The sequence below is a fragment of the Uranotaenia lowii genome, chromosome 1 (assembly GCF_029784155.1).
Source record: "Uranotaenia lowii strain MFRU-FL chromosome 1, ASM2978415v1, whole genome shotgun sequence".
Classification (NCBI taxonomy): Eukaryota; Metazoa; Arthropoda; class Insecta; order Diptera; family Culicidae; genus Uranotaenia; species Uranotaenia lowii.
In genome coordinates, this window is record NC_073691.1 from 80,350,536 (window position 1) to 80,366,552 (window position 16,017).

At 42.0% G+C, this 16,017-nt stretch overlaps 1 protein-coding gene across 4 annotated transcripts in view; it reads left to right on the forward strand.

Annotated features, from left to right (window-relative positions):
• LOC129738961 (forkhead box protein K1-like) overlaps window positions 1-15,933 on the forward strand; it is an 82,350-nt gene extending 66,417 nt beyond the window's left edge. For all 4 annotated transcript variants that reach the window (XM_055730303.1, XM_055730302.1, XM_055730304.1 and 1 more), the window contains exons 3-7: window positions 5,745-6,870; window positions 6,935-7,460; window positions 7,536-7,753; window positions 7,818-8,122; window positions 13,123-15,933. In XM_055730303.1, the coding sequence (XP_055586278.1) occupies window positions 5,837-6,870; window positions 6,935-7,460; window positions 7,536-7,753; window positions 7,818-8,122; window positions 13,123-13,271 (2,232 nt within the window). In that variant the 5' untranslated portion in view covers window positions 5,745-5,836 and the 3' untranslated portion in view covers window positions 13,272-15,933. The remainder of the gene's footprint in view (window positions 1-5,744; window positions 6,871-6,934; window positions 7,461-7,535; window positions 7,754-7,817; window positions 8,123-13,122) is intronic.
• The last annotated feature ends 84 nt before the right edge of the window (window positions 15,934-16,017 follow it).

Sequence of the window (16,017 nt, forward strand, 5' to 3'; positions counted from 1 at the left end):
CTGGTTTTTAGCACTGGGAGAGCAGTCCCTCTACTAAATCCATCGTTTGATCCGAGTAGCATTTGCACACTTGATCGTACCTTATCAAGGTTTTTTACCTGGGTCCTCTTCTTGTAGGTCGTAGGGCTACTTTCATCTGCCGGGCTGCGCTCCAGCTGAAGGATCATTTCATAGGAGCAAGTCTTATTAAGTTATCAATCAGGTTCGCAAGCTTTTCCTCGGTCTCTAGCTGCCGAACGACATCGGCGTTAGTCCCTTCCTTATCCCTGATTCGGTTAGTCTTGTTCTTTCTGTGGGCCGTCCACTTAGTCCAGAACAATTCTCGCTGTTCTGGAGAGCTCAAGTACTCCTCGATCTGTTGTTGCACCGCATCAATGGTCTCCAGGGTATTCCTTTTAAGAATGTGTCTGAACCTTCACGAGGCCGGACCAGACTGGCGCAAGTCGGAAAAGGCATTCGACGCCCACATCTATTGCATGGTAATTCCAGCAGAAGTCAAATTGCAAAATCTTTACGTCACGGAAGACAGCTGTCTCCTCAACTACTTGCCGTTTCAAGTAGATTACGCGTGAAGCTACTGTATATCGTAAATCACATGTACAGTGCTCTTTGAATGTTAGGATAATTGATAAAATCTCGATTCAGCTGTAAACAAACTACCATTTAAGCTATGGAAATATGCTTTATTTACAGTTTAAACTGATAAAAGTGTAGCGTATCGCCATAGTTAAGCTTCACGATCACCACGTGTCAATATCATTCCGTTTTTCTGAGCAGAATGAATGAGCTACCTGCTACACAATAATAAGCGAGAAAAAAAACAAATTAGTATCATGCAATTGTACAGAAACCGGCCAAGAAGCGCCATCTCACAGTCGGTCGATGTTCTGTTTGGCGAGGGCAGAAAAAAATCGCAGTCGACGACTCTGTTATTTTTCCTACCTCTCGCTCGTTCGCCGGTGTTTATTTTATGGAGCTGATTTTATTGTTGTTGTTTGTATCATTTTTTAGCTGCGCTCGTTATTTGTATACACAGTTTGCATTCTATGCGGAACGGGGTATTGATTACACCAATACCTACACTACTGACTGACTGACTGACTGAGTGAGTGACTGGTTTAGGCCGCCGATATGGCCCGGTTTTCGCACTAAACGTGCTGTGGAGGATGGAGATGATATTCATACACATAGCATGTGTTTACCTTTTACTTTTCGGTGTCACTCCGTCTGGTGGGGTAACTGGAAATGGAAAATTTTGCAAGTAGTTTACACGTGTACGTGTGTTTGGCATGTGCATGGCCTAAAATTGGAAAAAATGAAGTATTGGAGGAAACTTATCAAATATGAAATGATTTTCGAATGATAATCAATAGTTTTTCAATGTCTGCAAGTTACATCTTGGACATCGTCAGTCAAAACGCTGCATAGGTTTGTTTTAAACTTATAAGAAGATAACAGGCAATTTCTTTTGAAACCGCCCATAATTCTGTTAGGATTTTTTCTAACAAAGCTGGTACCGAAATATTTGAGCAAGGAACGAATCGTTGAAGAGGTTGTGAGACTACAGCAACGACGCTACAACGAAGGTCGCGATTAGGTTCCGAGTCCTTATGCTGTTCTTGATCTGAAACCTGATATTGATTCTGCTGTAATCCGGAACCCAATTTAATGAATGGTGTTCATGATGAAATTGCCACACTACGAAATTGCTCTAACTTTTTAACCGTTGGGTAGAATTTAATGAAAATTAGGGTGGATTTAGTTCATAGTGCATTGTTTGCAACAAGGAAAATGTTGGGAATCGTGAATTCCACGGTGTCCTGAGTGATGAGGCGGTTCGAAGTATTCCGTACAACACCAAAAATCACAACTGCGTAGTTGGGGCCTTCAACCGAAACTCGAACGCTTCCGTTCGGGATGTGGCTAGGAAGCTGCACCTAAGCCGATGTTTTGTCCAGAAGGCCAAAACTAAGGCTGGGCTTCGGACGTTCAAGGTACAAAAGGCTCCTAATCGCGACGAGAAGCAGAACGAGTCCGCCAAATCCCTTACCAGGAAGTTGTACCTCAACATGCTGACGAAAGTGGAATGCTGCATCATGGACATCTCTTGGTTGAAATCATTCCTCACTGAGCGGTGTATTAGGATTAAATTTGGTGATAGCATATCATTTCCATTTACTAACCGATCTGGCGTGCCGCAAGGGAGCAATTTGGGACCTTTACTGTTTGTTCTGTTTTTCAACGACTTGATCCTTAGCTTGGAAATTGGAACCAAAATAGGATATGCTGATGATCTGAAACTATTCGTTCCAGTTGAATCCACTGTCGATTGTGCACACCTTCAATCTTTACTAGATCACTTTGGTGAATGGTGTAGACTTAATAAGCTATCAGTCAGCGTATCCAAGTGCTCCGTTATAACATTCCATAGAAAGAAAACGCCAATTTTATATGATTATAACATCGATAACCAGCGCCTTGACAGGGTATTTGAAGTTGACGACCTTGGAGTTATCCTTGATGCTCAGCTTACGTTCGATAGTCAACGAACTTCAGTTATAAGAAAGGCGAATCGTCAGCTTGGCTTCATCTCCAAAGTAGCACGAGAGTTCAGAGATCCATTGTGCTTGAAGTCACTCTACTGCGCACTTGTCCGGTCAGTTACAGAACATGCTGCAATTGTTTGGGCTCCCTATCAGTTATGTTGGATTTTGCGAATCGAGCGTGTACAAAAGCGTTTTGTTAGATTCGCTCTACGACATCTACCCTGGCGTAATCCTGAAAACCTTCCCGCATATTCAGACCGGTGCCAGCTTCTGGGATTAGAAACATTGGAACGCCGCCGAAAAACTCAACAGGCATCATTCATCGCAAAAATACTGAATGGAGAAATTCAGTCGCCAAACCTGCTAGGAATGATCAACTTTAATGCTCCTTCGAGGACTTTACGTCATCACTCTTTGCTATCGAATCGAACCCACCGAACATCTTACGGACATAATGAACCAGTGAGTGCAATGATGCGTACGTTCCAGATTGCTGAGCATCTACATCAATTGGGGGAGCCATCTAGCCGATTCATCAACCGAGTACGCCAGTCTTCATTGTTTCGTGTTATCTAATTGTTTTGTATAGATCCTTAGTGTAGATAATTCATTAAAACAAAATGTTCGATGAATAAAACTTAATAATAATAATAATAATAATAATAATAATAATAATGGACGACGAAACATGTGTGAAGGCCGCCTTCAAACAGATCCCCGGCAAGCTGTTTTTCACGGCCAAGGATAAGTTCAGCGTTCCGGAGCATGTCCGCACTCAGAAGATGTCCAATTTTGCAAATAAATTCCTGGTTTGGCAAGCCATCTGCACGTGCGGGAAGCGAAGTGCACCTTTCATAACCCAGGACACTATTAACGGACAGGTGTACATGATAAAGTGCCTCCAGAAACGGCTGCTTCCTCCCCTGAAGGCCCATGTCACTATTCCAAGGACGTGCTGAAGTGGTATGCGGACAATAAGGTCAATTTCGTGCCGAACCCCATCTAGAAGTACTGGGCGATTATGAAGCAGCACCTTCTTACACGACCTAAGGTAGTGAAGACAGTCGAGAAACTGAGGAAAGTAGGGGTTCACATTCAAAAAACGGTAGATTTACAGGTTGTGCAGAATCTTATGGCCGGGGTTAAGGCCAAGGTGCGGACATTTGCGTATGGACTGTAAACAAAATACGAGTAAAATGGTAAAATGAAGTTTACCACTGCCTCGGCGTCTTTTCTCGAGCAGATTTTCGTCGTGGGTCAATGGAATGTGGCCCCTGAGTCGAAGTACCACTTACCATTTCGAGCTTGACCCACCTTCGACAGCACCGTGCAAAACGCGTTGTCCTTTCTGACTTCTGACTCCTTACCGGTTCCTCTTCGGGCAATTCCTAGCAATGTGTCCGACCTTTTTACACGCATGGCATCTCTGACCTTCGTTGTGGGACTTACCGCACCGCACCGGTAGCAGTTACGGGCGGCTTCACGACATACCGCAGCTCCTCCAATTCCAAGTATGTCCGCACGGCAAACTTCCAACTGGACCAGTTGTCGCGCCCTGTTAGCCTTTGGATTACGGGTAGACTTGAGATTGAAGCGCTCAGACCATCATCGCCGCCAGAACTTCCAATTGCAGAAAACATCTTCGGTTCTTCGAATCTTCCTGACTGGGCTCATAACCTCTTGATGTATTGGATTTTGACAGAGTTTTAGAAGACACGTCTTGAAAGATTGAAGTTAACACTTGAGAGCTAATGACATTTGAGTATCTTGATTGCTGTGATTAGTTTCACATTGATATCGGCCTACTCTAACAGTTTTCTTCTATGTTCTGCTTGAACCACAATGCAATTAATTTTTTTTCAAATATAAATTAGACAACAAAATCAATTTGCTACGATTTAAACGAAATTTGTCGGGCACATCGTGCAAAATAGGGAAACCAAGATTGATTTTTGTCATATCGAAGGATCTCGTTCGTGATCATTGCTTGTAATAAGAAAAATAACAGAAAACCTTTTTCAATAATTTATTACAAATACTTGCATGGTTCTGGATCAAGATCTGAATAATAATCAGGGAAGTGGTTTCGAAAGGCGTATGAACCGATAGTTCGAATACAAAGAGTCAGGGATTATTTGGATGCTTGGTAACACAGACTGTGTGATACCGAAGAATGTCTTTAAAAGACTGTGAATGTCTCTTGAAGTAAAATTTTTCGTGGCGCAAAACTCGTTGGGGAATTTAAATTTTCACTCCTACAGTGTGACCGAAATTATACGTCAAAAACCATTTTTTATCGGTAATCAACTAATAGTAGGCATACTGTTTGCTAGAAATCACCTACTTGTCTTTCAGTTCCATCATTTTATCGGATATGGTACAAAAGTAATAAATATTCCCCCTCCCCCTTGTTATCACTTGTGTTTTGCTTATTACACATTGGACATGTGCCCTTCTTTCAATTCCTCGATTAGGTCGCGTTCAAAACTAGAGGGAGGGGAGAGTGTGCAATTACACAGTGCTTTTCCAAAACAACTTTGTCATCCATAGCGGTACCTACCAATTAATTCATTTCTTGTGGTGACGACGGAGAACGCAGAGGAGATGTTCTCAGTGCCATACTCCAATCTGTCCCTGTACTTAGAGGTATACTACTGGTCTTGATTTAGTAATGTATACTACACAGTACACACATTGCTTAGCAAAATCGTTTACCGGTTGTTGTTGTTGATTTTTCTATATGTATTCTTTAATAGTGTTATTGTAGTGTTGTTACGCTCAGTGATTACGCTCAACAATCACGCTCGGTAGATGTCTCCTTCTTCTCGATCCTCGTATACTTGGCAGTAGAACGTTGACGACAGACGACGGGTCGAACGGTAAACAAACAGCTTGATTGTCGTCCTGATCTTGTTACGTAACGAGGTTGCGTTCGAATTGTTTTACCGCACAATTTAATCACTTATTTGTCACTATTAGCGCATCTGAATTGCTTTTCAAAAAAGCTTTTTTTTTTCTTGAAAATAGAGTTAATAATTATTTTTTAAAGGTTTTAAAATGGAGAAAAAGAAATGCATTCGATGGGTACGACAAAGTTCTTGCTGAGCATCTTCTCAGATATTTATTCTCTTATATCAACTTATATGTTAAGTTTCACTGAATGCAAAAAACTAATGCATTTTTTCTCTTCTCTTTCAGGTAATGCATCTGATCCATCTTGTTGATTTGTTGAACCATTGACCAAAAGTAATAAGACGCCAAAAACACCAAAAATCCCTTGCCAATAAGTTATGTCCAGCGGTACCACTAAGTTTCATATGCCCCAGCCCATAGTGAAGCAAGAAGTTCAGAAGGAGCACCAATCGGCAACGGTCGGCAGTACAACCGGCGGCAGCAGTTCGTCATCTGCGAACGTGGTCAAAGTTTTGCAGAACCAGGTGCAGTACGTTGTGGCCAACAGTAGTAGTAGTAGTAGTAGTAGCACCAGAAACACTACCAGTAGTAAGGGTTCTTCGAACGTTGCCGAAAATAATGGCACTGTGAAGCAGCATTCCTCGGTGTCTGTAACGGCGGCGGCTTCGGATTATGTTTCTAGCAGTGGCTGTCCAGCAGAAATGGCAGACGGCGGCGACGTTAAAGTAGTGATCAAATCGACGGCGGTAGGCGGTGGTGGTGGAGTTCTTCCGGTAGCCGGAAGCGAGCCGGACTCGATCGAACAGCAGGAGCAAAGTATTATTGCTGCCCTCTATCAGCAGCAACAGCAGAACAATATTTCCAAGAATGGTAGTAGCAGCACAGGCGCCACCAATCAGCGGCTGTCTTCGCAGCGATCAACTCCCGTGTCATCTCCCTCCCCGCCACCTTCTCAGCAGCAGCCCACAGGCAACGGAAGCAGCACCGGTACGGTGGAATCTTCCGCGGCCTCCACCACGACCAGGACGATTGCGGGGGCGTACAAACTCAGCAACGGTTCGTCCAGCAACAAAATGAGCGCTCCGGCAGCAGTTCAACCGGCCGTAACGGTGGCTCCGGCCAACAGTGCCGCCACCCCCAACACGGCCAACTTTCACAACTTCATCGGCCGGCTCATCAGCAAGGATAACATGCTTTTGATAAGCGAGGACATCATCGAAGTGGGTCGCAATTCATCCAAGTCACAGGTTGACTTTCACGTTGGCAAAAATAGCTTCGTTTCCAGGAAGCATTTCATTATTCAGCACGACATCCACGATGATTTCAACCTGTTCTGTTTGAGCAAGAATGGGGTCTTCATCGACAACGTGTTCCATCGGAAGTGTGCGGAGCCATACAAGTTGCCAAAGGTGTAAGTATTCTTACAAACAACTCTTCAAAAGTTCCGCCTTATAAATATTTCCTTTTATTTGCAGTTGTAGCATCCGTTTTCCCAGTACAAATATCAAGATTCAGTTCGAGAATCTGATCGATCAAGCAAACAATGGAGGCATTTCGATAGACCTGAACCAGCACACGCCAATTAAGGTGGGCACTGGGTCGGGTGGAAGTGCGGCGGCAGCAGCTGCAATCGCTGCGGCCGGAGGAAATCTCAGCTCCGGTGGTGGAAACAACACGACCACGACGTCAATGGTGTCCGGAGGCAAATCGCCAAATTCGCCAAACATCGTCTACTCCCCGCTGAAGATTTCCATTCCCGAGCAAAGCGGCGGCAGTAACCCGAACCTGGCCGTCGATATTCGGGGTCACCACCATCCAGGCGGTGGCGGTGGCAGTCTTAGAGATAGTAGTGGAGGCATGCACATGAGTGGCAGTGGTTATCCGTCTCCAACGGGGACAATAAGTGCGGCCAACAGTTGTCCGACAAGCCCTCGGCAGAATGTTCACGAGTTCCCGCAGTATAGTCACAATAGTCATAGTAGCAACAACAATAATTATGCCGTAAGTCAGAAAACAAAATGAATCTCATTCCCATTTTAGCAAGAATCTTAATCGACCGTATTTTTACATTTCCAGCAAGAATTTCAAGCACCCGCCTCTCAAACCGTGCCCGAAGGTGACAAACCTCCGTATAGCTACGCACAACTTATTGTGCAAGCCATCTCGGCATCGCCGGAAAAACAACTCACGCTATCCGGCATCTACTCTTTCATATCGAAAAACTATCCCTACTACAGGACGGGGGCCAACAAGGGTTGGCAGAACTCCATCCGGCACAATCTCAGTTTGAATCGGTAACCCAAACCCAAAAACCCAACCAAAGAGTCAAACTTTTCTCATCCTTCCTCACTTTTTTAGATACTTTATCAAGGTGCCACGATCGCAAGACGAACCGGGCAAGGGCAGCTTCTGGCGGATAGACCCGTCCAGTGAGCTGAAGCTGATCGATCAGAGCTACCGGAAGCGACGCCAACGGGGCTCTCAGTGCTTCCGGACGCCGTTCGGTATGCCCCGGTCGGCACCGGTTTCACCGAGCTACATGGAGGCTGGATCGCGCGAGGGCTCCCCCATCCAGGACGAGCTGTTGCTGACGGCGCCGGAATCGCCGCCCGGCCCGCAGAACAACAGCGGGAACCTTAGCTACGGGTCCAGCAATCACGACGGTGAGTTGGAACTGTTGAACCGGTGTATTTGGTTTCCATTTGCTAGATTTAATATTACCCCTGATTGATACAAACTAGTGGTTTATAGGACGCCAATAGATTTGTTCAAGGTAAATTGGTAGTATGGTTATAGGAAAAAACGAGTTCCATTTCCAACAGGTGCTTGAACATTCACCAACATTCTAGCTTCAATCGTGATAGCGTGACTCGACGTACCCACGACCGTGGAATACCGATCTCAAACAATATCCACTAGGAAAAAGTCACTGCAAAATTTGTATTGAGGAAAAGATGTTTCCAGAGGATTGGGAACGGCAGAAGCTGGTTCTGCTGCCCAAACACAGGCCAATATGCCTACTGAATGCGGTTGGAAAGGTTCTGGAAACGGTGATCTTGAATTGTATCCAGCGGGCACACACCAAGGGCGAAGGCGGATTGTCCAACAATCAATTCGGCTTTCGATTCACAGTCGACGCCATTCGAACTGTCATCGACACGGCTGATAAAGCCAGACTCAAGAAGAGAAAAGGGGACAGTTTTTGTGCTGTAATACCACTGGACGTGCGCAACGCCTTCAATAGTGTCAGCTGCGCAGCGATTGCATCTTGGATTATTAGAATAAGGATACCGAAATATCCCTGCAAATTAGTGAAAGCTATTTCCAGAATTGTAAACTACATTTATACATGACGAGCGAAAGATTTCTGCTGACATTGAGCCTGCCAGAGGGAGTAAAATTGGTTAGTTTCGCGGACGAAGTCGTGCTACTAGCAACGGGTTACTCAACACAAATCGCCCAGCTAAGAGCTTCAGAGGCTGTAGAAGCGGTAGAGAGCTGGATGAACTCCAAACGTTTGCATTTGACTCACCACAAAGCGAGATGGTCCTGATATCAAACCTGATTTCACTGCAAACAGGCAGGATTATAGTTAGAATATGCACTATCAGGGTGGATTTGATTTAAATCAAAGTGATTTAAATCATGATTTAAATCACGATTTAAATCACTTGATTTTGATCAGTGATTTAAATCATAGTTCCTCAGTGAATAAAATACCTGAAATTTAGTGAGTATACAATGGTTTTTATTTCATTTTTCTACGTTTTTAAGCATCGAAGCATCCCCTCGGGAATTTAGAACTGATTTTTTTTCTTGCTCCTTGTGATATTCTGAAAGTAGTTATTGATGAGAATGCCAAATGCTTGTCCACGTAGAAGGCGGTTGGAGTTTGGATGATGTCCTCGTGGACATACTTCATAAATATCACTCAAATTCAATTCAATGAATATATTGATATGATGTTCGCATTGGCAAACAATGTCCGCTTAAGTCTGCTCAAAATAATGTTCATTTCTTTCAAGAAAACTGAATAATTTTTTTTTCTTATAAAATCATCTGTTTTTTTATGTTTTTGCTTATATTTCAACGCTCAAAGTTTTTAAAAATTATGAATTAGAATTTATTCTATTTATTTGATCTTTGGATTTCTCTGAAGCAAGAAGGCTGATTGAGTGCTACATTCTTACTCGTGTAGTCCGTCTATAAAAAGTGTTTAGTTAATTTCGATAATATTTTCATTCAGTAAAGGAATTGCTCATTTGTTAATGAAATAAACCATTTTAATTTAAAAAAAAACTTTTAGAAATTTTATTCAAACTATAAAATTAGACAGTGGAAAACATGCATAAAAATGGAGTAAGCTTACGAAGGAATTTAACAAAAATTTTCAAGACAACCATCAATTGTTTTGAGTCGTTAGATACAAAATCGAATCGATGTGGATTTAGTTTGAAAAGCTTTGGTCTTTGATGAATGTTGAAAATCATGAATACAGTATACAGTAGAGTGCCCCAAATGACCCGACTTTTGAAAAAGTTATGCGCTGCAGGCTAAAATTGATCCTTGGCCTAGTACAAGATCTCATGCCAAATTTGGGCGAGATCGGATCACGGGAAGGGGTCGCTCAACGAGCCTGAAGTTTGTATGGGTTTGAGACATTTTGTTCGGGAGAAACATGATAAACCAGTTTTTCATCAATAACTTTGGTTTCCGTCTGCCGATTTCTTTCAAAAACAATATTTTTTAAAGCCTAAATTATGAAAAATAGTTCATCCGAAGACTGCATTTCGATAAGACTTGAGATAAAAAAGTTATTAGGCTTCAAAAATGGGCTAACTTTTTTAACGGTGGTATTCAGCACTGTTAATGAGGCGTCAATATGTTCGACCGCTTCGACTTATTAACAGTGATGAATACCATCCTTAAAAAAGTCAGCCCATTTTTGAAGCTCAATAACTTTCTTATCTTAACTCTGATTGAAATGCAGTCTTCGGATGAAATGTTTTTCATAATTAAGGCTTTAAGAAAAATCGTTTTTGAAAGCAATCGGCAGACGGGAATCAAAGTTATTCATGAAAAACTGGGTTTTCATGTTTCTCCCGAACAAAATGTCTCAAAATGCCATACAAACTTCAGGCTCGTTGAGCGACCCCTTCCCGTGATCCGATCTCGCCCAAATTTGACATGAGATCTTGTACTAGGCCAAGGATTAATTTTAGCCTGCAGCGCTTAACATTTCACAGGTTTTGAATTTCCCATACAAATTTGGGGCAGTCTATTATACAGCATTTATAAAGCTGAGTATAACAACTCAGCTTATCACATGATTGAAGAATCTTCGGTTGCTAAAATATTTCCCTCAAATCCAATTTATAAAACAAATCCTTTTTAACTAAAAAAAAATCTGATTTAAATCAAAAAAATCCGATTTAAATCAAAAAAATCTGATTTTTTTGATTTTTTTGAAAAAATCATTGATTTTTATCCACCCTGTGCACTATCGAATCATAGGGCGAGCTTAAATATTGGGGTGTGATGATTGACGACCGGCTCTGTTTTAAAAATCTTATGTGTGCAAGAAGGCGGCAACGGCAACGGCCGTTCTTACAAGGATAATGACGAACAACTCGGGGATCCGAAGTATTCAGCGGAGAATAATTTCGAGTGTGGTTTCGAAAATTTTCTGTATGGAGGGGCGGCCTGGAAATCTGGTTTTAACATCCAGTGTAACCAGCAGAAGCTGAACAGTGTACAAAGACGAATGAATTCGCGTGTCATCAGTGCATACCGCACCGTGTCGTCGGAGGCTGCATGCGTTGTAGCGGGAGTCATACCCATCTCGGTTTTGTTGGTGGTGTACTCCCATTGCTACGAAAATACAGGTACGCAAAACGTGAGAACACGAGCCAGCGATAGCTCCATGGCCAACTGGCAGAAGCTGTGTGACAGCTCAGAAAGAGGAAGGTGGATCCATCGTTAGATTCCAAATATCAAGGAGTAGATAGAGAGAAAGCATGGCGAAGAGGATTTCTACATGACGCAATTCCTGACTGGTCATGGATGCTTCATGAAGTATCACCAAACACGTGGTATTCTATTGTCCAAGATTTGAAGAGGAACGTGCCAACATATTCGCCGCCTGCGGACCATACACGACAGCGAACAACATGTTGCAGAAGATGTGTGATGACATCAACACTTGGCATGCATTCTGCGATGGGCTCGTCCGAATAATGACTGCTCTGCAAAGGAGTTGGAGACTGACGCAAATTGCGATCGACGTAGGATAACTTAACTTTACTAAAATGAATACGTCCGATGCGATCAAATAAACCACGCTAGACTATCAGCGTAGCTGCTCGGAACCCGACGTGAAGATGACCTCGGCCGGTCAGTATTATATTTAGTTTAAATATGAACTTTTAAGCGTGTGTTGCATGAGTAGCGCATATGCGCGAATTTAACCCCCTCCCGAAGTATTGTTTCAGCGCAGATACCGGAGACACGGTACTTGACGTGTCAATTCATAAAATTCCTTCTTCGAATTTATCACCTGGGTAATCAACAAAAAAGAACGGCCTAATTCCCCACGTTGAGCGATTCCTTATTACCTTATCAATTGACGTCCGCAATAGCTCCGGAGATGGGCATGATCCAATTCAACCTCAACCACTGCTCCTTCCACAACCGCCAACTGTTGTTAGTATATGACTAGTGAGGGAATAAAAAACGAAAGGTCTCTACAGGTATTCCATCAGAGTGGATACTTGGCCCGGCCTGCGGAACATTACATACGACGAGTAACTGACTGGTGACGAATACTTCATGAAGTACCACTACCGGTTCGGACACATGGCTTCGCCACTCTCCCCGACTTGTGGTGAGGTGCAGAAAACACCCGAACGTGTGGTGTTCGCTTGTTTGAAGTTAGAAGCGGCCCGTGCCAACATTCTTGCAGCCTGCGAGCCAGCCACCCGGCGTGTGGTCAGCCATTGGTTCACCCGGATCATGACTGCCCTGCAAAGGAGCTGGAGACCGCAGCAATCCGCAAACGGTGTAGGATGATTCCATTGCCGGGGAGCATCTGAGTAGCGTGCGTCCGATTCCATGATTGAAGCTACAAAGATAAGACTCTACCTTCTGCGCAATGGATGTCATGGGAGCACCGCGTGCGTGTTTAGGATATCCCACTGCACCGGGGGTATCTGAGTAGTGCCATTTCCGTAGATTTCGAGCATCGATCTGTAGGTCTGTAGAAATGGTCAGAATCAAATGGTGCAAATGGAAATAAGTTCAGAGGCCATTGTCTCCGCTGCAGTTCGCCAGTTGCTATTAGATGACCAGGTTCTGTGGAGAAGTTAGACTCTTCTCGAAAACGAAAAGCTACGCAAGACGGCGTGCGTCGTGAGAATACTCAAAGAACTAGCGTCGTCTGTCAGCAGTAGGTATAACAGTTGATGAATTTCACTTTTGGTTAGCTTCGTTGGGTTCTTTAAGCTCATCTGATGTCTCCGAACAAAGTGTTCCAAGGTTTTATTGAAATCCGTTTCTACCCAAAAACGATTAAAAAATACCAATGGATCCTTTTTAGTGTTAAGTCGTAACCATAAAGCAAAATATAAAAAAAACTCCTATTTTCATTTATTATTTTCTATTTCAGGCTCCTACCAGCATCAGTATACGGCGTACGCGAGCGGCGTCGAGCACGGTGGCGTCGTCGATGTGTACGACGACGACGACGCGGTCGAGTACGACAGTGACGAGTACGAAACTGTGGTCCCGACCCCGGTCAAACGCCAAAAGATCTAGAAAGCAAAGAAGGAGGAAGCAAATCTGTGGATGTTCCAAAATTTTGACTAAAACGAACCATTTCGCACCCGAAAGAAACAACTTAACACTACAATAGAGTTCTCCCAACAGATTGTATCTGCTCCATCGTCGTTAAGAATGCTCCACGAGTATCATCAGAAGCATCATTCATTTTCTGAAGAAGCAACAATGCATCTGTAAGCAGAACGAAGAAATTAAACAGTGCACAGATGCAACACCTAATATGGGTGTAAACTCACTCAAACAGAACAGAGTTTGCATCCAATTTTAAAGAAAACTAGACAAATGATTACAGTCAACAGCTCACACCCACACAATTTCAATTTAAGCGCTCTTGATGGTCTCTTTCACATAATTGTCGTTGTCGATTTTACGGTCGTGTCGCTCTTTTTCTTACTTTAAGAAAGGCGCATCGCCAAATCACAAAAAACTTACATACACACACGTACATTCATAAACAAACAAACACAAATTCTTTTCCTTTATCAGTGTAATCTGCTAAAATAGTTATACTTATATAAAAATAGTTCTATTTGTAAAAGGAAAATTCAAACACACGAAATTACTAGCAAGTGAGAGTATGAGATTTTTCTGTCTTCTCTGCGCATAACTCAAATAAACGCAATCATCCCCACGCATCAGAACAACCACCCCATAAAAAACAGACACAAATAAAAACGTCATTCATACATTTATTTGAAATGAATGCACCGTTCATTAATTGCAACCACCATTCATAGGAAACGTAAGGAATAAACACAGATTATACACACAAAAAACACCGAAAGGGATTAGAGTTTGCAAACAAACGCAAGTGAACCCAAGAAATGATACAATTTATATAATTATTATATAAAATCAAAAGAAACACTTCACAAACAGCAAACCGGATAATCTGAAGAGCAGAATTACATTTAAACTTCTAGTTATTAATGGATGTGAGCAAGAAAAAAAACTATACAAATCTAAAGGTAACTAATTTAAAATCCACAAACTCTGAGCAAATGAGATAAAAAACAAGTATTTAGTGTTTAGTAAAATGTCTCTTTTATTGAATAAAATTATGAAAAAATATACAAAAACAGAAGAAAAATCTGTGCGTACGCTTCGAGTGCCAAACTTGTGGGTTGGTAGAAAGAACAGACATAAAAAAAATGTTTCTTTGATCGGGCAAAATGAATTTTTTCGCAGTATATTTTTCAAATGCCCTCATTCAGAACCGTCGCAACTTTGTGCTTTTAAATATAGAATACAATAACTCGGTCTCAAGACACGGGGTTAAGTCAACTGACGTTTGTTGGTTCAACTCAAAATGGTGGTCTGATTCGTTGAAAAACACACATGAATTGGCACTCAGAGCGTATGTAGGTAATATATTAGAAAAAAAAAACAACAGCTGCAATCTGATAATTGTGAAACCCCTCCCCTAATGGAATAAAAAAATAACAGAAACACTCTCACGTTAAATGAGAGGAAAAAAAATAGTAAAAATGAATCAACTGGTGAAACTGGAACAGAATAGTCTTTAACGAATGCACACGCAAAAAAAAAATCTATCAAGAAAAGAAATCTGATTTGATCGTGTGTGTGTGTCAAAAAAAAAGTAGTACTAACTACAGAGCAAACAAAATCGTACGGCTAGCAAGTAGAATAGGGTTTAACAAAATTAGAAACAGTTGAAGAACGGATCAGAGAGATAGAGAGACGACAGGTTTTAGGGAAGAAGGTTACGCAAAATCAAAGCCAGATTCAAAATGCGCAATCCACCACACACTCGTCAAACACCTCTAAATTATAATAGCGAATTGAAATTTTAACAAAAGAAAAAGAAAGGCATATTCTTTCAGCGGATCGTTGATCTGTGCCTAGTACCTAGTAGGTTTTCCCTCTTGATTCTCTTCTGCCTTTCCTCTGTACCCTCAACAGTTTTTGCCTATGAATAGTGATAGAAGGATAACCCATCAACGGAATCGTATGGCATGGATTGGACAAACTAGGACAAGCTTACCGTGTGAGCTTGCTGGCAAAAGTACGGAAAATGTGTAGGTAATTTAGGAACCGAGTCAAAAGCTTTCCGGAATAAAATGAATCAAATAAAAATGTTTGGTGTAAACCAGAGAAGCGTAGATTCAAAGTGATCAATCTAATTGATTACTTTAAAATAAATTAAAATTAACAAAAATAAATTTTCGGTCCTTATTTCCATTCTGGTTTGTGGCCGCCATCGATAGTCGGTGTTTCCTGAGGTATTTTTCCTCGCAGGCGGTTCCCAACACATCAAACCGCATCGGTAAAAGGTCCGCAGAATGATTCCAAACGAAAACCTCTTCACTCGAGTATGTTTAACTACTGATGTGCAAACATGTGTATGTAGGACATAGTTTGCTGATGAAAAATATATAAGTAACGGACAAACTCTCCATAGAAGCACTCTGTGTGGATCGTTTTTAGTGTGTAGGTCGAGTGTGAGGATGATGAAAATGTAGAAACAAAAGCAAAAAAATAAAATAAAATAACAACCACCACCACCACCCGAAAAAACGGATTTAAGGTTTAGGAAACGAGGACGATGATACTGTATAACTTAATTGTATTTGTTTAAATGTAAATTTATTAACAATATAAAATGAAATGGAAGGAACACGGTTATTGGATTGATTTAGTAAATATCACATTCACAGTGCAGCCGCTCCAACATTGCCGACTTCAGTCTATATCCCTCTGC